This window comes from Prionailurus bengalensis, chromosome A1, assembly GCF_016509475.1.
Source record: "Prionailurus bengalensis isolate Pbe53 chromosome A1, Fcat_Pben_1.1_paternal_pri, whole genome shotgun sequence".
NCBI classification, from domain to species: domain Eukaryota; kingdom Metazoa; phylum Chordata; class Mammalia; order Carnivora; family Felidae; genus Prionailurus; species Prionailurus bengalensis.
This window is the reverse complement of record NC_057343.1, coordinates 127464774-127491763: the sequence shown is the minus strand read 5'-3', so window position 1 is coordinate 127491763 and position 26990 is coordinate 127464774. Positions and strand designations below refer to the sequence as shown.

Below are 26990 nucleotides of genomic sequence, written 5' to 3'. Positions count from 1 at the left end.
AAATAGCATTTGAGCAGTAATTTCCTGTCATCTTTGAAAGTATGGATTTCAGGGGCACCTGGGTGTATCAGTCAGTTAAGCGTCTGACTTCAGCTCAGGTCATGATCTTGTGGTTCCTGTGTTCGAGCCCTGTGTCAGGCTCTGTGCTGACAGCTCAGAGCCTGGAACCGGCTGTAGATTTTTTCTCTCTTTCTGCGCCCCTCCTCCACTTGTGCTCTGTTTCTCCCTCTCCAAAAAAAAAAAAAAAAAAAAGTTAAAAAGTAATAAATAAATAAATAAAGTAAGTAAGTATGAATTTCAGGATTCTAGTGAAAGACTAATTCTTTGTGCTTACACAATAGATCCTGACCCATTCACCCTATGATTCTCCACCTGACTGGATATCCTATGATATCTCCATTCACCTGACTCTCCATTCTCTCTGCCTCTTTCTAGGTTGCTTCCCTTCTGCATATGAATATGTTGATTTTACTCTCAGGTTTTCTCTGCATGAGTTACTCAAGCCAGCCGCCTGAGATCATTTTTTGCCCTTCTATACCCTCAGCTTCCGAAATCCAAACATCCACCAAGTCTTATTTTTTCTATTGCCTATATATTTAAAAAGCTCTGTTTTCATTTTTATCCTCACTTCCACTGCTCAATTTAGGCCTGTCCTTCTCAGTCAATACAGTCAGGTGACATATAGGTAGGGTCTAAATCAGAGGTTCTCTGCTGTATATTAGAATCACCTTGAGGAGCTACAACATTCATGTTTGTACTCCAGAGATTTTGATTTATGGGGCCAGTGTATACCCATGGATGTGCTTCCTGTCTTCCTTCAACAATTCATCTTCTAACCAGTGGTCTCTAAGCATTTTCAATAATATATTTCTTCCAGTTCAAAAAAAAGATGTTCAGATGGAGTAGTGTCAGCATCATGACATCAGCATTCTGAATCATTTTTTCTCTCCTTTTTATTTACTACAAATTAGACATTCATCAATAAAAGTACCTCTGCACATTACATCAGGACACCTGGGAGATTTCTACCCACCCATGCAACAGAAAGTATTAGGATGGGACCTTGAAGGGGGCTGAGAATCCACAGCAATTGGTGAATTTGTTCTATACCCACTTGCCACAATGGGGGGAAGGGATGGAAATGGAGAGTGCCAAACAGGACAGATACTCATTCGAGGTAAAGAATTTGTATAAGTCCAGCTAGGATTCTTTGAAAAGATAAACAAATCACAATCCATTAGCTAGACTAAGAAAAAAAGAAGAGCCAAACTGTGAGAAATAAAAAATGAGACATTACAACTGATACTAGAAATACAAAAGATTTCAAGAGACTATTATAAAGAACAACTATATGACAACAAATTACACAACCCAGAAGAAAGTGATCAATTTCTAGAAACACAAAACTTAGAAAGACTAAATCAGGAATAAAAACTCTAGACCAATAATGTTAGTAAGGATATTGAATAAGTAATTGATATACCTGATGAATATAAATATTAAAATAATAGCAAACTGAATCAAAGAACATATTAAAAAGATTATAGGGGCGCCTGGGTGGCGCAGTCGGTTAGGCGTCCGACTTCAGCCAGGTCACGATCTCGCGGTCCGGGAGTTCGAGCCCCGCGTCAGGCTCTGGGCTGATGGCTCAGAGCCTGGAGCCTGTTTCCGATTCTGTGTCTCCCTCTCTCTCTGCCCCTCCCCCGTTCATGCTCTGTCTCTCTCTGTCCCAAAAATAAATAAACGTTGAAAAAAAAATTAAAAAAAAAAAAAAAAAAAAAAAAAAAGATTATAAATCATGGCCAAGTGGGATTTATCCTTGGGAAGCAAGATGGTTCAACATATGCAAACTAACAAATGTAATACATAACAATCATAAGAGGAAAGAAAAGTCATGTGACCATCTCAAAAGATGCAGAAAAAACATCAGACACAATATAACATTCTTTCATTAAAAAAACCAAAACTTTGCAAATCTGGTATATAAGGAACATAACTCAACATAATAAAGGCCATATATGACAAATCTGCACCTAACATTTTACTCAATGGAGGAAAATTGAAAAATTTTCCCCTAAGAGCAGAAACAAGACAACAATGCCCACTCTCAGCATTCTTATTTACTGTAGTTCTCGAAGTTCTACCTAGAGCAATTAGCCAAGACAAATTTATAAGGCATCCACATCAGGAAGGAAGGAAATAAAACTGATGTCATTTGCAGATGATAGGATTCTGTTTTTCAAAATGTGTCAGAGACTCACCCAAAAAACTAATGGAAAACAGTAATTTCAGTAAAGTTGGAGGTTACAAAATCAACATGCAGTATCAACTGCCTTTTTATACACTAATGAGGAAGCATCTGAAAAAGAAATACATAAAATCATCCTATTCACAATAGTGTCAGAAACAAAATGCTGAAGAATAAACTTTACCAAGAAAGTGAAAGATCTGTAGAATGAAAACTACAAGAAGGTGCTAAAAGAAATCAAAGCAGGTACAAACAAATGGAAAGACATCCTATGTTCATAGATTGAAAGAATTTATATTCTTAAAATGGCCAATGCATCCAAAGCTATCTATAGATTCAGTGCAATTCCCATCAAAATAACAAAGACATTTTTTCACAGAAAAAAATCTAAAATTTGTCTGAAACTACAAAAGACCCTGAATAGCTATCGCAATCCTCAGGAAAAAGAACAAAGCTTGGAGTTACCACAGGTCCAGATTTCAAACTATACTACAAAGCTATAGTAATAAAAAACAGTATTGCACTGACACAAAAAAGTAGACACATACACTAGCACTACAGAATAGAGATCCTGGAATAAAACCCTGCTTACATGGTCAATGAATATTCAATGAGGTAGCCAAGAACACTCGGTTGAGAAGGAATAATCTCTTCAACAGATTTGGACCCCTATCTTTAGACTACTCATAAAAATTAACTCAAAATGGATTAAAAGTTTAAACATTATACCTGCTACTAAAAAACTCCTAGAACAAACATGGGGAAGAAATGCCTGGAACTTAGGCTAGGCAATGATTTTTTTTGGATATGACACCCAAAGTACAACCAACAAAAGCAAGATTCAACAGATGGTACTACATTGAACTTAAAAGCTTTTGCATAACAAAAGAAACCATTTACAAAATGAGAAGAAAACCTATAGAAAGAATTATTTTGCAAACCATCTGTCAGATAAGGAACGAACATCTAAAATACATAACTCAAATAATTCACAATAAAAAAATCTGATTAATAAATGGGCAGAAAATTAAATGGACATTTATCCAAAGAAGTCATTCAAATGGCCAAACGGTATTATGAAAAGATGCTCAACACCTGTTATATAGATTATAATCAAGAAGATGAGATAACAAGGGCTGGCACCGATGTGGAAAAAAAGGGAGCCCTCACACAGTGTTAGTGAGAATGTAAATGACTCCTACCACTATGAAAAACATGAAGTTTCCTCAAAAATAATAGATGTGTCATATGATCCAGCAATTCTACTTCTGGGTATATGCCCAATGGAAATGAAAACAGAATTTTAAGAAATATATGCACTCCATGTTTATTGTAGCATTCACAACTGCGAGATACAGAAACAAAGTGTCCATCAATGGATGAATGGATAAGGAAGTTGTGGTATATACACACACAATGGATATTATTCAGCCATGAGAAAGAAGGATATCCTGCCATTTGCAACAACATGGATGGTCACTGTACATATTATGCTAGGTGAGGTAAGTCAGATGAATTTAAGTGCTGCATGATATCAGTTATATGTGGAAATCTAAAAAGCCAAACTTGTGAAAACATATTAAGATGGTAGTTACTGAGGGATGGGGATTGGGTAACAGGAAAGATGTTGAAGGGTACAAACTTGCAATGGTTAGTAAATAAGCCCCAGAAATCTAATGCACAGCACAGTAAATATAGGTAACCATAGTGTACTGTAACCCTCAAACTTGGTAAGAGACTAGAACGTAATTATTCCAAGTATTTTTTAAAATTTTGTTTAATGTTTATTTATTTTTGAGAGACAGAGTCCAGGTTGGGGAGGAACAGAGAGAGAAGGAGACACAGAATCTGAAGCAGGATCCAGGCTCTGAGCTGTCAGCACAGAGCCTGACATGGGGCTCAAACCATGAACTGTGAGATCATCACCTGAGCCAAAGTCCAACGTTTAACCAACTAAGCCACCCAGGTGCCCCTAATTATTCCAACTATTAAAAAGACTAATTATGTAAGGTGATAGAGGTGTTAATTATCATCATAATGGAATTCCTATTATAATACAATGTAATATAAACATATGAAATTAACATGTTTTACACCTTATATTTACACAATGTTATATGTTAAATATATTTCAATAAAAAACAAAAACCAAAATAAAGATTTGGTAGTAATAAATATTTTAAATTATGATGTGTTATTGGACTAATACATTACAAAAGATGGGCAACAACTAAAAAATATATGAATACTGATATACAAATAAATGTAAGTGTTAACATTTTCTTTCTGTACCCCAGCTGATCTTAAACATCTTAATTTTAGGAACACTGCCAGAGTAAATGGTCTAAAGTGAAATGTGATCTTGTCACCACATTGTTTAAAACATAGCACAGTTATTCAGAATTTATACGACAAAACTCACTTATTCAGCCCTACAAACAAGGCTCTTCATAATGTGCTAGCTTTCCAAGCTTTAGATCTCTCCAGATCTGCTTCTTCTGCCTAGAAGGACAATCATCTGTTTGTCGACCTACTCAATCCTATTTATACTTTAAGGCTTGGTTCAAACATCATCTCCTCAATTCCACCATTCCCAGAGTCTTCAGAGAGGGAGTATCTACCTTACAAGCTCTTCTAACACTGAGTCAACATCTATATTATGGCAATATATATTGTCTTTTAAAAGTCTTTGTTTATGTGTCCCTCACTAGACTAGAATCTGCTTGGGAGGCTGGAGTTTGGTCATACTGTCAGTTTGGTCTCAGTGCTTGACCAGTAGGTGGTGTTCAGTAATACTGAATGAGTGAATAAAATGCTGTAATGAATTCCCAACTTACCCAACAAAGCATTTATCTCCTATTCCCCCTCCCCAAAGAAATAAATTCTTAATGTGACCCTACTACAGTTTAGGATGAGAATCTACAGCACATTTAGTTTAACTGCAATCCCAAGCAGATTTTGCTAAATTCTCACTGGACCCACTAATTATGCACTGTTCTATAACTTCACACTCCTCTTTTGAACAACAAAACCTTAAAAATATTATAACTATGGGCCACAGGAGGCCAGACTACGGTGGCACATGAGGTGGTCAGTAGGAAGCCAACTTTGTGGACTGGGTCCCTGAGGCAGAGAAGCATGGTTGCCAACCATGAAAAGCATCACTTGGCCCAACTTCCTTCTGCTAGCTCTGGAGTAATCTGCCGTGTGTGTGTGTGTGTGTGTGTGTGTGTGTTTGGTTTGTTGGTTTTCACTGTACATCACTGGTCTCAATCATGACCATGTGTTAGAATAACCTGAGACTTAAATAAAGTATAGTTAGGTTCTGGGTCAAGATGGTAACACAGGTGAATACTGAACTCACCTCCCACAGACATAATGAATCTACAGCTACATATGGAACAATCCTCTGGAACAAAAATCTAAAAAGTAGCTGAGCGACTCCTACCCACTGGGTGAACAGGAAAACGGCCCCATCAAAGTGGGTAGGAGAAGCTGGGGTACAATCTTGCCCTAAATTTAATTCCTGGCTTAGAAATCTACCATGAGGAAGGAACTCAAAACCCAAAGCTTCTCATTGAGGGGCACACGATTTAAACCCCACATACGGTATCAAAATTTTATGACCTGTGCCTGAGAGACAAGCCCCCCAGAATATCTGGCTTTGAAGATGAATGGGGCTTGCATCCATGATACCTACAACATTGTAGTAAAGTGAGAAAAAGCTCTTAAAGGGCTTGCACACAGACCTACATCCCAGGGCCTAATGCAGAGATAGCCAATTGAGAGACACCCAAACTTTATATGAAAGAGGCTCATTGGCTAAACACGAAGGATCAGTCTGAGGGGTACTCATCTAATTTAACACACATCTAGAGGCCTTTTTTCAAAGAAGACATATGGAAGGCCAACAGACACATGAAAAGTATGCATCACTAATCCCCAGGGAAATGCAAATCAAAACCACACGGAGGTATTACCTCACAGCTATCAGAATAGCTAGTATCAAAAAGACAAGAAATAACAAGTGTTGGCTAGGACAAGAAGAGAAGGCAACCTTAGGGTACTGTTGGTGGGAATGTAAACTGGTAGGGCCCCTATGGAAACAATAATAAGGTTTCTCAAAAAACTAAAAACAGAAGTAGTGTGTGATACCTAATTCCACCTCTGGGTATTTATCCAAAGAAAACAAAAATACTAATTTGAAAAGATATATGCACCCCATGTTTATTGAAGCATTATTTATAATAGTTAAGATATGAAAGCAACTGTGTCCACTGACAAATGAGTAAAGAAGATGTGGTATATATACAATGAAATATTACTCAGCCATAAAAAATGATATCTTGCCATTTATCACAGTTTGGTTGGACCTAGGGGACATTATGCTAAGTGACATAAGTCAGTGAAATCACATATATGATTTCACTTATATGTGGAGCATAAAAAATAAAACAAGCAACAACAAAACAGAAACAGACAAATAAATATAGAGAATTGATGGCTGTAAGAGCTGGGAGGATGGGGAGAGGTGAAATACATGAAAGGGACTTAAAAAGTACAAACTTCCAGTTTTAAAATAAATTAATGATGGAATAAAAAGTACAGCATAGGGAATAAAGTCAGTATTATTGTAATAACTTTATATGATGACAGATAATAACTACATTTACCATGGTGAGTATTTTGTAGTGTATGCAATTATGGAATCACTATGTTGCACACCTGAAATTAAGGTAATATTACATGTCAACTATACTTCAATTAAAACAAATGAAGCACAAAGATACAGAGAATAGATTGATGGCTACCAAAGGCTCAGAGTCAGGGGTGGACAAAATGGGTGAAGGGGGACAAAATATAAAAATCTCCAGATTTTTTTTTACAATAAATCACTCACAGAAATATAATGTATAGCATGGCGACTTTAGTTAATGATACTGTATTTTTATTTAAAACTTGTTTTGAGAGTAGATCTTACAAGTTCTCATCACAAGAAAAAAAATTTCTAAGTATGGTAACAGAGGTTACCTCAAATTATTGTGATCATTTTGCAATATACATATATATATATATATCATTATATTTTACTCCTGAAACTAATATGATGTTATATGTCAATTATACTTCAACAAAAATAATTTAAAAATACTTTGGGTCCCATTTTAGAGATTCCAACTAATTGGCCTGAATATGGCTCGAGTACTGGGATTTTTTTTCAGAATCCTTACTCTGGATCCAATCTTCCTTCTAGATTTATTTCCCTCTCTCTGCTTTGCTTTTATGTGACTTGAATGGCTGAGAAAGAAAGAGATCCTATCAGTGTTCTGAGGCCCACCTGTGACTTCTGAGTTAATTCATCTGTTATTCCCAATCTCAGAGCAGTCTGATATGGCTCAGGGCATAAAACCATCAAGATAATAGCACACTCTACAATTCTTTGATTTTTCATTATTTAGAAGAGAACTTCCTTAAGTGGTCTTGATTACAGATGCTCTAAATTGGTGTTCTAAAGGTACTAAGAAATTCTAAAGGTACTAAGAAAAAGAAAGCACAGAATGGTTAAAGAGTTTTCTAGTTTTAATTAACTAATAAACTAATTTTGGAGGAGACTCCAAAAGACTGGCATTTGTTGAAAAGAGAAGCTATGTATTTGGATAAGATTGCATTTAAGAGAATTTATCCTTAATTAATGATGTAGTCATTTTCTGGCATCTTCCACTAGAAGTCTGTAGATCACTAGAAGACTGTGGCATCCAAGAACAGAGTTTAAATAAACTTACTAGTTATATAGGAACTAATTTCCACCTGGACTGTAAAACAGAAAACTGAATTCAGTTAAGAAGTATTCTGTACCTCAAAGTTGTACTAAGGATACAATGACTCAGGAGTGAGTTTAGAGGTCAGGGAAGGTATAATGCTATTATTATAATTATGTCCAATGAAAAACATATGAAGAGAATCTGGCTGCTTAGGGTCAGACCACATGGATCCAAAAGTTCATGGTTTCCCAGGATAACATAATTTCACATTATAATCATTGCCTTGCTTTCTCTTCTCTGGGTTGGCAGCCAAAGCCAAGGGTGGTTTGTGCTAAAAGATTCATAGGAGCAGAGCAGGTAACATAAACCCGGAATAAGAATTCTCAAGTTAGGGACCCCAGGTTCAGCAGGAATCTGAAGAATAATCACTAAAACCCAAAAAGGCAGACTTTCCTGGATGAGTTACAATGATGTTCCATTCATCTCAGTTAACTTGTCTCCACCAGTAATGTCAAGGCATGTGAGGTAATATGGTCAATGCACCCAAATTTTTAACCTTGATAGGATAGAAATATCCACAGAGAGTCCAAACACTTTCAGACATAGTGAATCTGGCTGCCTTGATTTATCTAGACCTTTTAAGAAGTAATTATATATCCTGTCTGTACTACAACAAGAAACAGCTCCTTTAGTATAGTCTTTATGATGTGAAAGAGTATCCTTTTCTCTTTGTCTTTAATTTACCTCTTTCTGCCTCAACAGATTATTCCCTTGAAGGGATCAGTTAAGCTAGTCTTTATGGAATCAGTGTGCTTCATAGTATAGACAGAATGAGTTTTGTCGGTCTTCATATTCCTATAACAGAAGCAACTATCGACTCATACAATTCCATGTCCCTCCTCCACCCTTCAAATTGCACTTGTTTTGATGTTTTCCAGCTGTTTAATTTATGTATTCAAGATATTAATTATATTTCTGATATACAGAACACATGTTCAGCTTCCTAACAGAAAAGATACATATTTTATGACTCCCTGATGTCACTGTCAGTGTTTAATAAATATTTGTCAGATGAATAACCAAAACAAAGTAAGTCATTACACTGGTAAAATGGTAGGAAAATTATTTCAGATTGGAAAAGTGGCCAAGGGTTAACATATTTTATAGTTGTCAGAAATCCTCATGGGGTGTCTATACTAGACAAGGGAAAATATACAGGGGAAGGGTCTGGAATTTAGGAATGCATGCACATAATATCATGACAACTACTTGAATGCAGAGTAATAGGGAATAAGTATCTATTATTTGCTTTAGGAATAAATATTAATCCAAATTAGAAACATTTCAAAACTGGATCCTTACAAATTATTTATAAAAAATAATCACTTCTCTCAATTTTAAATTATCTTCAGTCTTTATTTCTTTGACTACATTTTTGGCAAACTTCAGAATTTCTGTACTTTCTGCCCTGCCAGAGCTTATAAAAATAGTTCAAATATTCTTTCATCTATAATTTAAAGCAATACAAATCCCTTCCCCTCTATAAATTTATTTGTTCTTATTTCTAGTTAAGTGACTTCCATTTTAGAAAAAATTTATTTCTATTTTTTCGAACTTAAGTTTTACCTTCAAATTTTAAGTTATATTGTACATTTATTTAGATTATTGGCATATTATAAATGTTATTTAAACTAAATACAAATCTAAAACATTACTATATATTGTTATAGTTACATGCGTCTGTAGTAAATGTTAAAAACATGCATTAGAAGAATAGAATCAGCTATAAGATATTGTAAAGCTCTAGGAGAAATTCTCTACTCTCTCTGAAAACTTGCCACTATCTAAGCCCTCATTCTAAAATGTGATTCTGTTGTGTGAAATTCAGAGGGTGCTTCTTAAAAATTTATATTCTGGGCTTCCACTTTAGAAACTCTAATTCAACAGGCTTGAGAGGGTTGACAATGTGCACTTGAAAAAGAAGCTCAGACAATTTAGCTGCAGATGATTAAAGGACCACCCTAAATAAGAAGCACAGCTATGGGGGTAGATAGAGGAATCTACAGCTCAAGGGAGCAGTCAGGGATACAACCAGATTTCATTGTCACTGTTGGTGGGAATGCAAGTTGATATAGCCACTGTGGAAGAAGTATGGCGGTTCCTCAAAAGTTAGAAATGCAACTTTTTTCTAGTAATTGCACTACTGGTGTTTACCTAAAAAATACAAAAACACTAAATCAAAGGCTTGTATTCCCTCTTATGTTTATAGCAGCATTTACAATAGCCAAATTTTTTAAGCATCCCAAATGTCTATCAATTGATGAATGGATAAAGAAGATGGGACTGGGACACACACACACACACACACACACACACACACACACACAGGAATGTTATTCAGCCATGAAAAAGAATGAAATCTTGCCATTGGCAATGACATGGATGGAGCTAGAGTGTATTATGCTAAGTGAAGTAAGTCAGAGAACAAGAAATACCACGTGATTTCACTCATAGGTGGAATTTAAGAAATGAAACAAAAAAGTGAAGAAAAAAAAGAGAAAAAAGAAAAACCAAGAAACCCATTCTTACTATAGAGAACAAACTGATGGTTACTAGAAGGCAGGCAGGGAACAATGATACAGGTGATGGGGTTAAGGAATGTACTTGTGATGAACCTGGGTAAGGTATGGAACTGTTAAATCACTACATTGTATACCTAAACCTAATAAAACCCTGTGTGTTAACTCTACTGGAATTAAAATTAAAAAAAAAAAGGTTTGGTTTTCATGGTCTGTATGTCTAACCATGGAAGTGGATAGGAACATCTAAGGGAACATGGAGATAATGAAGAATGGTGAGCCCAAGAAGGAAAGCCAAAGTGCAAGTAGCAGAAAGAGGAGGGGTCTTCCAAGAAAACAGAAAGTATGACTCAGGAGGGAGGAGAACGGAGGGCAACATGGGATGGAAGCAAAGAAGGCCAAGTTCTACAACAAGGGCATACCCAACAGGGCCAAGTGGAACAGTCAGGAAAGAGAAAGCCAGAAAAATGCTGTCTGTATACTTTATCTCAGGTACTACTATGTTTACTCCTGGAAGGTAGGGTATGGTATTCCTAACAGCTGACACACTGTAAACACTTAGTAGAGGTCTGGTGAACTAAACTGCATTAACAAGAGTAGCAGCCATACACAGATTTTAAATACCTTAGCTACAACTGAGTTCCTTCAAGTACCCTCATCAGGGTTAGCAAATGTTACGTGGGTTTAACCGTCCACAATGAAGAATTAATTGTAACCAGACTGATGGCACAGTTATTTCCAACCGTCCACCCAAATGTGGAAATGACAAGTAAAAAGAAGTGCCTGATCTCTGCGTCTATGTGAGAGTATTCTGGAGATTTACTAGTATTTTTTAAAAATAAAGCAAAAACCTTTAAAATAATTTAGATTGTGAGAGTGGTTTTATTTCCATACAAATGATCTCTCATGATCATTTGTCGAAGTGTGTGCAGTCATCAGAACAAGCCACATTAAAGGAGGTAAATGACTCTCTAAGAATGTACAAGTGTTGGTTGCTATGACAACTGATGGGTTATATTAAATAGCAAAAAAAAGTCAATTAGAAACCATTTGCACAGGAGTGTAAAACATTTCTGCCACACAATTTCAGGAACTTTCCTACATCTCTGTATTATATGAAAGGGGTTATATTGATGCCAGTCATAGTCGTTCTAATAAAGGTCACCCTCTTGATGCATACCCATCATTATTTTTTTGTTTTAATGTTTATTTAGTTTGAGAGAGAGAGGGAGAAAATGCACACGAGTGGGAAAGAGGCAGAGAGACAGGGAGAGAGTGAAACCCAAGAAGACTCCACACTGTCAGTGCAGAGCCCTATGTGGGGCTTGATCTCAGAAACTGTGAGACTATGACCTAAGCTGGAATCCAGAATCAGATGCTTCAAGGGCTGAGCCACCCAGGCACCCTGCATTCCCATCATTCTAATGCTTCCTTCCATAACCTGCTCTTTGGAACACCCAAGTAAATTACACCCAAGTAATTTACTTTGGAACACCCAAGTAAATTACACCCAAGTAATTTACTTTGGAACACCCAAGTAAATTACCCAGTAAAATTACTACTTTATTAGAGTACTAAAGAATTTATGCAGTTACCAGGCTCTTTTGTACTCCTAACATTAAACAGTACTTGGCTTCAATATATTTTTGTTTGAACCAAACAATTTTCAGGTTAATATATAGAGGCACTTTCTATCTGTGGAGCAGTTCCCCTGCCCTCAATGTGGCATATGCCTGACAAGTGAAGAAAATAAAGGGTGAGAACAGAGGGTTTCAAGAAACCACCCTGCTAAGCCTCTCCTAGGTTTCCCTTCTCTCTTGGAGACCTCCTATTCTCCACCCCTAACTTCTTGAAGTGCTGAGGGGATTAAAGAGAGAGTGCCAAGTTTTCAGACTTAAGAAAAAAAAAAAAAAAACCACTGTTAAAGTGATAGAATGGGAGAGCCCCTCTGAATGAAATGATAAAGGCTCAAGAGCAACCACAGAGAGACAAGAGGTCAGCTATGTGACTTTCTCCTGGGCAGCTCCAAAAACATTGATAGAAGAATTCTTGTGGCCATTGGGTAATGGCCTTTAGGGCCATTGATGAGAGCACTGATCTCATGAAGAAATATTCAAGCTCTCAGACTGGATTGCTCATAGTTCTTTTATGAGATTACCACATGATAAAGTGACCCAATGAGAGGCTCTCTGCCTTTCTAATCTGTGCTGCCCAGTATTAGCTGAATACTCCCAAAGCACCCCTTCATAGCAGTGCTTTTCAAATTGTAGGTTGAGGCCCATCACTAGGTCCTAAAATCAATAGTGGGTTGAGACCACTATTAAAAGATAAAAGGAGAAACAGAAGAGGATAGAAAAATATCAGAATGAATCTCATCTACTGAGGGTAAATATACTTTGTGAAACTTCTGTTTCATTCTTTCTCTGTACATACATATGCACTGGGTTGCTACATTAAACATGTTTTTTACTGTAGGTACTGGCCAAAAAGGCTGGAGAGCCAGAGTCTACTAAGAATACCTCCAAGTTTTCTGTTGTGTAAGGAGGAAGAGGGAGAGGGGAAGGGGAAGGAAGAGGGAGAGGAATAATAATAAAAAAAAATTCCAGCTCTTTTGCTCTAGGGCTTGAATTATTTCCCAAATCCACTCTCCACTTCCATAATACTATGCTAGGTTCTAACTTTTTTACTCATTCTCCTCTAAATGTCTTTGCTCCATTGTGCCCTTTATTTATAACGTTTCCTCTCCCCTCTGTGGTTTTCATATTCTGTCCTCCTTTAGGGTCCATTCAGGCCTTATCTTGGCATTGAACCCATATGATCTCTATGTCCTCTCATCAATCATTTCTTTGTAGCTGTTCTGCTCAATTCCACACACTTTCTCTACAGGTGTCCTGTCTGCTTTGAGTTTTACCTGCCTGCTGTCCCACTTTGCTCCCATACCCCCTGGCACGCCTCTCCTGATCTGCCTCCTTTCCCCTGTTGCTTTCTCTTTGGTGTATACCTCCTAGTTAATTATCCTGTTTTTATTGTCTTGCTGTTTCTGCTTTTCTATGCGTATTTCCAGTTTTCCCACTTGACTGAAAGCAACTTGAGCCCAGGGACTGTGAATCATACATTTTTGTATTCCCCATGCTATTTGGCATAGGGCAGGGCATATAACAGGTGCTCAGTATAAAATGCCTTGAGCTGAAAAATCAGTCACGAGTCCCTGCTGTGCACCAAAACTCTACCCTACTCACTCAAGTATTTTTCTCTCAAGACACACTGTTTTGTGTTTAAAATGGCTTTGCGACTTCTAAAGCTAGTATCTATTTTTTACCTTGGTTTATCTACAAAAACTTGGTAAAGTAGGCCTGGGTCATGATACTCATTCTTGAGAGATGAGGAGATGGAATCTCAAAGACATTTTTAACAGCAACAAGTTGTCAGCGATGTCCCCAGAACCACTATCGATAATATGACCTATTTGTGCTTCTGAACTCAAGTAGAAACCTGACAATAATCACACATTATAATAAAGTGCTCACTCAACACAAAATGTTGCATATGGAGGAAAAAAATAGCAACAAAAAATAGCAGGCAAGGCTTAAACTGTGTTTCTCATGAAAAAGAATTTGAATACCTTGTACTAGATCAACATTCTGGCTATTTTGCTTTTGTTATTATGCTTGGATTCTAACAGTGCCAGAGAAAGTGGGAGGAGATCCACTTCTTACTTACCAAGGATATGTTGGTTTCCATTCAAAGTTGACAGTCTTTTCATTACACCCACCCTAGCAATTAGCGGTTACTCTGTGCAGTGTTACAAATAATTACCAACCTCTGGTGTGTGTGTGTGTGTGTGTGTGTGTGTGTGTGTGTGTGTGAATTTATCACTTACCAAGCTGTTCTCCTAAATGTTGGCCTCTCTCCGTTGAGATGACCCGCTCATCTTCCATGTCACATTTGTTCCCAACCAGGATAACCTGGGCATTATCCCAAGAGTATGTTTTAATTTGAGTTGACCTAAAAGAAAAAGAACAGGCAAAAAAAAAAATGATCAGAGGAGAGAACAACATAAAATGAAAGAGAAGGAATATGTCCTACAGATGAGGATAATAGCAAAATATGAAGCCCAAATGCCTGACATTTAGAATAAATTAGTTCAGTGCAATTTCACCCTTCAGATACTTACAGACTGACTGAATCAAAAATCCAGGGAACAATGGTGTTGTATTAAGAATTCTGTTTTGGGGGTGCCTGGGTGTCTTAGTCACTTAAGTGTCTGACTCTTGATTTCGGCTCAGGTCTTGATCTTGCGGTTTGTGGGTTTGAGCCCCATGTCAGGCTCTGCACTGACAGTATGGAGCCTGCTTGGGATTCTCTCTCTCTGCCCCTCCCCTGCTCATGTGTGCTTTCTCTCTCTCAAAATACATAAACTTCAAATAATAATTCTGTTTTATTTGGTGATATTAGCATTACTACTATTTCTCCCTTCTACCTCTACCTTATGTAATATCTTTATACTCTGAGCAGCCAACCATCCTGGTTTGCTCACCATGTTCTCAGTTTTTGCAGTAAAAATCTCATGTTCCTAGAAACTCCTCAGTTCCAGGAAACCCAAGATGGTTGTTCTGTCCATCACACGAAAAAAGTCATTTTCCCTTATTACAACAATGTAAAGAGCTAGGACAATTAGGGCCTAGGAAATATGGGGATAATGTTAATTTTTAAATCTTAAAAAAAAATTTTAATGTTTATTTTTGAGAGAGAGAGAGAGACAGAGTGTGAGTGTGGGAGGGGCAGAGAGAGAAGGGGACACAGAATCCGAAGCAGGCTCCAGGCTCTGAGTGGTCAGCACAGAGACAGACACAGGGCTCAAACTCAGGAGCTGTGAGATGGTGACCTGAGCTGAAGTCAGAAGCTCAGTCTACTGAGTCAATCAAGTGCCCCGATAATGTTAATTTTTAAAAGTGGATCCTAACAACCAATATACTCGTTAATATAAAAATTACAATATAATGGGCTGGTAGTTTAAGTTATAAGCAGGATATCCAGAATTCTGAATAAGTTTCTAGTATGGATCATGGTGAACACAGCCAACTTCTGATTTTGAAATTGAGATAGAATAGTGATAGTTCATATTTGCAGGTATAGTCCTAAATAGGTCAGATAGGTGACATGAATTTAATCCTCAGACTCAGAGGGATATTATTATCCTCCCCATTTTACCACTGAGGTTATCCCAAGAACAGCCAGCTAGTCAACTGTCAGATGAGGAAATCAAAACCAGGTTAGTATAGCTTTCAAGCCTATGCTCTTAAACATGTAACCATGCTACTTATTTTGAGAAGTGAAATTCTTGTGTGCTTGTTGTCATTTTAGAGAAAAAGATGAAAGGAAGCCACGTTCTTTACTCCTCCATTTCTGCTGGTCATGTTTTTATTTGAGAACAACAATCTAAGATATGTGGAAAAGACCTAGCACTCAGTGGGTGGTCAGGAAAGAGATACTAAAACACTGAAAAACAAACGATGAAAGTTTAAAAGAAGTTTAAAAGAAAGTAAAATGTCAAAAAGAAAAGCTTAGAAATGTTTCTGCTTAGCAACTGTCAAGTCTTGCAGGATTATTAAATAGGAAATGTGACAGTCTGTTCTCAACTTGTAAAGAGAGTAAAAGCAAATAGTAAACTCTAGCAGGTCGTCTTCCAGTGAGATGTGATCACTATTTCTCCCTTATGAGAATAATGATTAGAGCTACAAGGCAGATACTGTTTTATTTCAGAGCATTCCCCTGAACCAAGTACAAGTTTTCAAGTGAGATTAAAATGGCTGTGTCCCATGTGAACGTCTCAGAAGTTAAGTATATTTTATCAGAAAAATCTGGAGACATGACCTTTCTAATAGTGATACCTAAGTTAATAATCAATTCCCTGCTAGCAACAGGAGATTCAGCATGCATCTATAAACTGGGAAAATAAAAGCAAGCATTCAAAACTCTAATTTTCTCTCACCTCAACTTACGTTTGTGGTCTATGAAAAATGATAAATTCATAGTGAATTAAGGAGTAAAAATGCATGCTATATATGAACACACACGAAATTTCAAGGGCTAACATAGTTTTACAAAAAAAATTCCAAAGGTTCTTTCAAAGGAACTCAAATCTAATTGGATTTCCTCAGGTATTTTTTAAGTTATCCCTCCACTCATATAGGTCTTATTGGTCAAGGCATGGCCTTGGCTATGCCTGGAAAGGCTCAAGGGAGAGAGCCCTTATATGAACAGACAAGGTTATCCTGGCATACAGTTAGGAACCAAATAGAGAAAGTTATCCTGGCACATAGCTAGAAATCAAATAACCAGAATGAGGTTAGTGATAGGGGAGTCACAGGAGAGTGTCTTTTGGTAAGGACGGGGTTGAGGCTAGGATATAAAGGATATGGCTTTCTGAGTTTACAGGGGACAAATGCTCACTTGAAGAAATTTAGCACTCCTAACCTAGGCAAACATCCTCTGCAACCCTGTTTGCATAAACTTAACCAGGGTATACCTTTGTGAAGGTGAAGAAGAAACAACTTGGCTGATTTGTACTCTGAAGCCATGTTGATGGAATGTGTACTTCTATCATTCAACATGTATGAGTGTCTAAGTTCTGCTGATTTAATAACCCATGGGGTCTTAGGCTACTGTGACAAGCTATACATTTACGCATACACAACATTTACCATTCCCTATTTGTAAAAACGTATTTATAGCCATAATTGTATCAAAACCATTCCCCTTCCCTTTTTTACTAATATTTTAATGTAACCTCCCCAATGTCCTAAATTGTCAAGGGAATAATGTTATTTTTTTTTTTTAGTTACTAGGAAATTATTTAAAACCTTTATCTAAAAACCTTCAATAGCTGATAGAAACCATTTTCTTTTTTTAACCAATTAAAATTATGGTCTGGGGTATTTGTACTCTGATGAACAGAAGATTTATTTGCCATCAGAACTGGTTAATCTTATCATTGGAATCAGGGGTGCAAATACCCAACGTGTGGCTTTGGTTTGACTACTGTGGACTTACTGATGATGTCTACCACCAACAGAGTAGCTTTAGGCAAAGTCCAGTCACCAGCTAGAGGGGATCAGAATCATGCGGATTGATTTATGAATTACCACATATCATAGAATCCAAGGTGCTATGAATTATACAATGAAGATTTCATGGATGGCCAAGAACAAAACTAAGTAGCAATGAAACTATGACACAATGCTTTCACAATAGTCTTGCTAGACACATTTCTCATTCACATCAGCTTCTTATTGCTCTGAAATTTCTTTTATGTATTCTGAGGATTTTAGCAATTTTCAGATCTTCAGTTGCTTTCCTTAGTACATAATAATCATTCTATAACTATCTCAATACTAAAGTCAATGAACCCAACTGTTTGTTGTTAACTTTCCTTCTTAAGTCCTGTAGCTTGTTGCTTTTCAAGAAAAAATGAAATGATGGTCATTACTCCAACATGAGCATTCACATTAAATTTATAGCCCTTTCTGCTACTCACTTGAGGTAATGACAATAAAAGCAGCTATGACTAAGTTAGCACATGTTCAGGCAATGAAATTCATCTTTGCTACTGTTGCACAGTGACTGTAAGAAGCCACTGATTATAAGACATATTCCAATTTCAAAGATGTTAACATACAAAAATTGTGTATCTTAGATTCTGTAAAATGCCCGACTTGCACTTATTTCATTCATCAAGACATAATATGAATTAAGGTCAGAAAAATGTTGGGATGTTAATCCAACTTCCATTTCTCCCAACTCAGAATCCTACCAATTTGTTCAACCAATTTAAAAGAAAGCTCTAATACTAACTGAGTCTGGGGAAATCATTCTGCATTCTTTAGTCTCAATATCTTCATCTATAAAATGAGCCTAACACATTTTGTACTCATTCTCTGTGGCTGCTGCAGGACAAATGTGGTTTTAGGTGGGGTGGGGTCATCCTTTCAAAGTTGTAAACAACTCTACAAATACAATACATTATTAGTCCTAGGTTAGGCAACCAGCTGTCCCTCTTCCCAAATGCAGCTCCAACTCATCCTTTCTGACTTCTATATTCTAAATAATTGAAAATCTTTTAATTAAAGTATATCAAATTTTGTCTCCATTCCAGAGGTCGAGGTCATACATAGGTACATTTCTAACTGGGATAAAGTGGTCTTCCTCTTGTATGTCTGCTGGAATATGACACACATTTGTTGAATAAATCCTCCTTTACGTGTAATTTCCATGTGTTTACTTTTTTGGTCATTTGCTGTATTTTGTAAAGTTTTTTATTTGGGAGATGGATTTTTAATCACCTCATTAGAGGCTGTCTTATTTCTTTGTTGGTTAGAGACACATTTAAAGAACGTGGCTGTCACCAAATAACATACATGTGAAAAGATGATTTATTTCTGAGTCACTGCAAAAGATCCTTTGGGATTTATGGTTAATCTCAACAAGGTTAATGGAATCAGAAGCAATATGCTTGTCACCATGGTTACTCTACAAATGGCAATTAAGAAAGCCTTACCAGTATTAGATCACAGTTATCAAAAAATCTGTTATTAGGTAAAACCAAAGCCAAAACAAAAAAAAAAACACCACCATATATTTTTCTATTTTATCTCCTCCATAAACATATACAGAGAAGGTTTATGTTATTTTCTGCTTCTGTTTCATATTATGAAGCAAAAGATGATGAAACGTTTTTCATATTTTACACATAGATGAATGAATTCTGCATGGAATAATTTATGATTGGAGAGCTGTAAACAAACCAATCAACTTTCTCAATCATTACCCCTTCTTCCCTGTTTTGGGTATGCAAGTAATTTCCTAGGAGTTCAACCTGCTGTTGTAGAGAATGGACTTTGGCTAGTCACAATGTTCTGAAAAACAGTCCTTAAAATATGTTTCTGTGATGCAAAAAAGCAATTCTCTCCTAGGGTATGATTTGAGCTTTATATGGGAAGAGTGGGGTGTCAAAGAGCATAGGATTTGTTCTTCCTCACCCAGTGAACAGATCTTAACAGCAGTCCCATTCTTAATTCTGGAAGCTTGTATGCCTCCAGGAGCATCTATTTCCCTTATTCTCTTCAACCTCCAGGAGCCCTATAGCTCTATAGCTTCTCAGCCAACTTCTAATTTGTAAGGGAATTTCCCAGCCTACTACTGCTCATCACATAGGGATGCCTTTCTGTTACTTTCTCACTAATTTAATCATTCATGTATTCAATTTTTCTCAATGCTTATAGAGTTTTTGTTTTTGTTTTTGTTTTTAATTACTCCAATGCAGAACGATTGAATCATAACCTCTAGGGACTTCATCTTAGGAATTAAAAAAATATCTCTCCAGGTGATGTGTATGTGGAACTGGGGCTGAGAATTACTGGGATGACTCCCCACGCCTTTCCTTTTTATGTTTTAAATAATCTGTTTCCTTACTTCCCATCTAACACCCAAAGAATTTGCAAGTGGTTTGCAAAGATACCCATGGGGGCACCTCGACGGCTCAGTGGGTTAAGCATCTGACTTCAGCTCAGGTCATGATCTCATGGTTCATGGGTTCGAGGCCTTGTTGTGCTCTGTGCTGACACCTTAGAGCCTGGGGCCTGCTTTGGATTCTGTGTTTCCCTCCCTCTTTGCCCCTCCCCAGCTTGTGCTCTTCTTCTCTCTCCCTCAAAAATAAATAAATAAACACTATAAAAGAAAAAAAAAGATACAAAGAAACTTTAAAATGAGAGAGTAATGGTAAGGAAACCAATAGGAACATAATAAAATGCAATGATTTACATATGCTATAAAGGCTGATAGGTGGTTTTAGAAAGTTGAGGAACTAAATTTTTAGATGTACATAACTCATTTACTAAAGGAGTTTCAAAAGGAGACTTTAAAAAAGTATCCTCAAATAAATGGTCCCAATATTTCATCTATTTTGTTATTTAAAAACACAGGTTTATGTTAAGTTTCTCAGGATCCACGTAAGAGTGAAAACATATGCTATCTGTCTTTCTCTGTATGATTTATTTCACTTAGCATAACACTCTCCAGTTCCATCCATGTTGCTACATAAGGCCATATTTCATTCTTTCTCTTTGCCACGTAGTATTTCATTGTGTGGGGAAGGAAAAAAAAGGCTATAGAGGGAGGAAGCCAAACCATAAGAGACTCTTAAAAACGGAGAACAATCTGAGGGTTGATAGGGAGTGGGGGGGGGGGGAAGGTGGGTGATGGGTATCAAGGAGGGCACCTTTTGGGATGAGCACTGGGTGTTGTATGGAAACCAATTTAACAATTTATTGTCAACAATATATATTGTTTTATATATATATAAAACAACAATAAATTATCAAATTGGTTTCTGTTTGTATATAAACAAATTATTAAAAAAGACATAGGTTTACTGTTTTTGGTAAAATTATTATCTTCCTATTAAAGATTCTAATAATAGAAAAAGCTGAAATAATAAAAATTATCAGAAATATCACTGTCTCCAGATAATCACTAACATTTTGGTGAAAATTCTATAGTAGATTGTATTACTACCTCACTGGGTCATCAGCTCTTTCCCTGTAGGTGGATTGTATTTTCCTGCCTTATCAGCTTTGGACTGGGCCGAATGAGTTATCTTAGCTAATGGAACACGAGGAGATGTGACAATGAGCCACTGGTGAGCCACAGCCAACAGAGGCATTGTGAGATTCCCTCAGTCCTCTGATACTCTTGCTCTTCATCCTGGAAAGAGCTATCCTGGAATGGGGCTGCTCTGTCAGCCTGTCCCAGAAATGGCAAGCTGAGAGCCCAGCTGAGTTCTGCAGGGGCCAGCAAATCTCAGCCAAACCTAGAAGAGCTGTATTTAACATAACACCCTTCCTAGGGTGTGGCCTACCGTTTTCATTTTGCCTCTATCTTCCTTTCTCCCAGTTCTTACATAGACTTATTAATTTCTTTGAATTTCCCATATATTCTGCCTTCTTCAACAAAGAAGAGCTGTTGCAATGGGTGGTTCTGAGTTTTTTAAGGCCTAAAACTAATAAAAATTTGAGGGCCCAATTTAAGTAATGCAAATTACAAATACAGATTAAGTACAAGGCAATATGGAGCAGATGATGTTGGCGCTCTGCCCATAACATACCTCTTCTGCACTTGGCGAGCTGACTTCCAACTGCCATTATCTACAGCAATTTGCTTTAAAATCTTCTCCAAAGCAACGCAAGGACACTCTGCCTATCAGGGGAGATCAAATGTAACAGGGAAATAGCAGATCTCAGCCAGGAACTGACAGGGGTTGGTGTACTGAAATCCCAGCTCCCTTCTTCCTCAGGCTGCTGTCACAATGATCCCCAGAGTTTTCAGGCAGGATTAAGTTCTATTTACCAATTGCAGTAGGAATACAGATTTTATTGGCTTCCTTCCCTTTCCGAGCTCTTTTCTGTACCTCTCTGTACCTGTTTCTTGCACTTCTGGAATAAACTACTTTTATATAAATTTTTGTCCCAGACCCTATAACTGGGGGAATGCCTACTAAGACACTTTGAAGGAGCTTGTCCAAGTAAGAGTCCCAAATCTTACTAAAAGGCATTGTTTGGAGCTCGTACTACTGGCTCAAAAGCACTGTTGTTAAATATTAAGGGCTCTTGGGTATTGCTGACTTTAACTTGTTTGCACCCTGACATCGACCACTGTGATGGATTTTACATCATGAAAATTAATTCTTTAACTCCGATTTTTTTCCCTCTTTTTAAAAAATATCTCATTTACTGATATGCAACTAAACTTAAGCTTCATTAATTTTGTAAGAAATCCACCTATAGCTATCACATGTGCTCCTGTCTAACTCACATTTATTGCCTCTGTGTCAAATGGTATCATTTTCTTCCATCCATTCTCAGCACACACACTCCTGTGAACTAGGTGGCCCTTCTGCGGGCCCACATGCACCCTGTACTTCACTCACTATGACCTTTATACTTGCTACATCCTCTCCCTAGCGTATGGGTTCTATGAGGGCAGGGACCTCAATTGTTTTATTCAGCATTACATCTCCTGCATTTAATATAATGTCTGGTACTTACAAGATTCTGAAACAATTTTTATGTTTTTATTTATTTTTTATTTTTTAAAGTTTATTTTAAATAAACAATAATTATTTAAATTAAATTATTTAAATAAATAAATTAAAGAGAGAGAGCATGAGTGGGGGAGGGGTAGAGAGAGAGGGAGACACAGAATCTGAAGCAGGCTCCAGGCTGTCAGCACAGAGCCCAAAGTGGGGCTTGACCCATGAACCACGAGATCATGCCCTGAGCTGAAGTCAGATGTTTAAATGACTGAGCCACCCAGGTGCCCCTTAAATAATTTTTAATTACTGACCAAATAAATGAACAAATGATAGACTGAAAGTGGCAAAAATGGCTAAGAAGTTAATTCAGAAATATAAGCAAAAATTTTAAAAAGCCCTGGAGAAAAACCACCACCATATGCAATGCCTATGCCCCACCACACTCCTTTTAGGACACACTGCTAGCAGAGTTTAGCTTGGCCTTTTATATCCTGGCAGGGTCCATGGTATGGGGAGGCAAGTGTTGTCCCCTCCACAGCCTGCAAAAGCCATCTGTGTGGCCAGCCATCAGTCCAGCCTGGAGGGCTCACGTTTTCCTTTTTGCCCCAACCTCAAAGAGTAACTTAGCACCTCAACATGGTGAAAGAGTTGGTTTAGAAGGCTGTCATCCAACTCCTTCATTTTGTAGATGACAAAGTGGAGACTCAAGATGCGGACAGAGTTGACTGAAACAACCTATCTATTGGCCAATATAGATCTACATTCCAAGGTTCCCCATGCCTGCATTTCTCTAACATGCTGACTTCTTCCACAGGGGAGAGAAGTAACTACATTTTACTAAACACAACACTTCATAAGAAATGCATACAGTAAATATTTGATGATCTTTTAAAAATAAAAAATAGTATATCTCCTGGGGAAACCAAAAATGCCCCAAATCTTCATACATATGGTGTCATCGTTGTGGGAATGAGCAGAACTAGAAGTTCTGAAGAATCTGTTTCATTTGCCTCTCTGCAGGAAATCTGTTTGTTGATGAGATCCAATACTGAGCATTTATTTGAAGAACTGGAGAAGCAGTTGTCTTGATCAGTAGGGTCCTGGAACTACCTTGGAGCATACATTAGATTCTGTGTTGTTAGTCTAAATCCAATTTTGGGCCTGTTTCCATCATGCCTCTCTTACAACTTATCTTTTTATTTTTCAGAATTAAAAATTCCCTTTCTAAAAACTTTATGTGAGGTAGTAACTATTGGACAAAGCTCATCTTTTATGCAAGAAAGAAAAACAACAACTAAGTGCACCAAGCGTCTCCTGCTGGACAACAGAGAGCCCCCTTCAGTGGATCCTCTGCTCACGAGTGCCTGGCTTTATTCTTCTACAACAGCCAAGGCCAAAGTCATGGTAACAGAAATATCCTTTCCTCAAATTAGACAAGGGTCTGTTCTCTTTGGGGTAATTCATAGTCTTTTACGAGATGGCTTCCTTCTTAACGTTAAGTAATCAGAGCTGCTGAAGGGGAAGCTGAACTAATAATCTAGCATCTGCTCTGCCCTCACTCAGATACCAGAACCTTCTCCTTCCTCTTTATAGCCCCAGTGTCTGAGTAAAAGACAATCTCCATACATATTCAGCCAGATCCTGAGCACTGAGTTTTGCAAGACATTAAGATAGACCAGGAGTGTGTGTGTGTGTGTGGGGGGGGGGGGGGGCGGACTTCTGCCTGTGGGGAAAGTGAAACTTCTAAAGAGGAGGAGCTACTACTTTTGGAGTAGGAGCTGCAGGAAAAGGGGAAGTGGGTATTAACAGGAGATAAAGATAGGAAAAGGAGAAAGGTCCATGTAGCCCCTTTGAAGACTAACCCTGAAACATCCTTTTCAGGCAGGGAAACAAGAAAACTGGGTCTACTTATACCCTCTATTCGTTCCTCTATCACTAGCCCACTCTTTTGGGATCACTGTCAGAGAAAAATTGTCAAAGACTCTGAAGTGGGCAAAGAAGATTACTGGGGGCTGTGTCTAGTCCATCTTTCCAGGTCATCTGTTTTTCATGGTTGTTGATCTTTTTTACAGCTCTGCAGATGGTAGAAAACAGGTAATAATATAAATGAAGTCTTGCTGAAAGGAAATAGAAATGCAAGTCAACTGTGTCTGGATTACAAATGATCATTGGTCCGTGGTTATTAACCTATTTTGCAATGATTGGTAAGTTTGCTTCAGCATTCCTGAGTGCCTCCATGTGTGTCCCCTGAATACTCTCTTAAACCAATGGCAATATCTTACTTGTTCCATCATTAGTTGCTGAGATAAATAAAATTTTTGACACGTGTCTATTTTAAATTTGGGTAATAGCTGTGATTTACCTCATTTTTAAAAGAAATTAACCATAGCAACTTAACAGCTGATGCAAGGAAGGCGTGTGTTTCAAGTCACCAGGCAGCCTGAAATTGAGACAGAGAAGGAACTACTATGACCACAGCCTACACCCAACCTTCCTGGTGGGTATGAGGTTTCATGACTACAAGAATTAGCATGAGCAGAGACCCTCGGAAGGGCAACACTCAGAAACACTCCAGCCATGAGAATCTGACTGAATGCCATAAATGTCCCCTCAAGTTAACAAAGAACCCCTTCAGAGATAGAGAAGATCCTGGCCCTTGCTAACCTACCTAAGGAGCAGTGGTCAATCTGGTGGGAGTCAGTGTAGTGTAATAACAAATATAATATTGTAATATTAAAAAAACTATAAAATGATAGTACAACAATAGCTTCATTTATTAAACCCTTATTTTGTGCAAGGCAACGTACTAAGTGCTTTACATTTATTTTTATGTAATTTAATTTCTATGACAGTATAACGTAGATACTATCATTCTCCCTATTTTATAGATGAAGAAACTAACATGGAGACTTAGTGAGGGAAGTTACCAGAAACACTCAGATACTGTATGATGCAAATGGAATGCAAACCATCCCATGAAAATAGAAATTCCAAGTCCTGGGTTCTAGTTTTTGTACTTACTTCAGAGGACCAGAACTATTCTCTCAGTTTTTTTTTTAATCTCTGCTTCTTCCTAGGAGAACATACTGTATCAGATTTTTATAATGATCAGTGAGAAAAATGTCCAGAGTTTTGAAAACCAGATTGCCATATGAATACAAGGTATTATTACTGGCAAATCGATGTCATTAATTATCCACATGGAACTGATGTATTTTTTAAGCATTTTATTTTAATCATGGTAAGTATTCTTTAATTCCTATTCTCTATTTCCCCGATCCCCTGACCCCACACAGCACTGATGTATTATCTCAAAATTACTCTCTAAACAGTCCTCACTGTAATTTTCTTTGCTGTTTTGTAACCTTTAATTAGAAATGTTAAAGTGGGAGAGAAACCAAAGCCAAAACAAAATACTATCCAATTCTCTTTTAAGCTAACAAATGCATCGTCAGACATCATGTGAGGAGCTGGGGACATAGCAGTGAAAAAGACACAGTCTCTGCTCTCAGGGAGCTGTGGTTTGGCTCCATAGTGCAATATATCAACTACATTCAAACCAAGGAGTTTATTAAACACCTATTGTGAACACGACAGTGGGGTCTACATCAGAGGGTTATGCTTTTCAGACTTTAGCAGGCACCGGAATCACTTGGAAGCTTTGCTTTAACAGATTCCTACACTCTATGCCTAGATATTCTGGTTTGGGAGGTCCAGGGTAGGATATGAGATTCTGCATTTACTTTTTAAGATTATTTTTAATGTTTATTCATTTTTCAGCCAGAGAGACAGAGACAGAGAGGGCACAGGCAGGGGAAGGGCAGAGAGAGACACACACACCCACAGAGAATCCAAAGCAGGTTCCAGACTCCGAGCTGTCAGCACGGAGCCCGATGCAGGGATCATGAACCTTGAGATTATAACCTGAGCTGACGTCGGACGCTTAAATGAGCCACCCAGGCACCCTGAGATTCTGAATTTCTAACAAGCACCGAAATGATGCTAATGCTGGGCCTTAGACCAAATTTTGAGCAGCACCATCTTAAGGGAGAGAAATAAATGGGACTTAGACCTTGTCCTTAAGCTGCTACATTCATGAGAGAGCTAAAGTTTGGCTTGAAAAGTTCATATTAAAATGGGCAGGGTGAGGGCCCATGACTTTCAAAGCTTCTGACAAGTGTCCCAGAAGCAAGGGGGATGAAATGGAGGGAAAGGGAGAGCAGAGACTCAGAAGGGTAAGGTAATCGGGTGGAGGTTCACTTTGAACAACTGTTTCCACCCTATTTAATGACCATAGGCTGTGTCCTTGGTCA

General features: G+C 37.6%; 1 protein-coding gene across 2 annotated transcripts in view; it reads right to left on the bottom strand.

The window, feature by feature from the left end:
- RAB3C (RAB3C, member RAS oncogene family) overlaps positions 1 to 26990 on the bottom strand; it is a 290806-nt gene that overhangs the window by 35769 nt on the left and 228047 nt on the right. For both annotated transcript variants that reach the window (XM_043590802.1, XM_043590792.1), the window contains exon 4: positions 14470 to 14594. In XM_043590802.1, coding sequence (XP_043446737.1) covers positions 14470 to 14594 — 125 coding nt within the window. The remainder of the gene's footprint in view (positions 1 to 14469; positions 14595 to 26990) is intronic.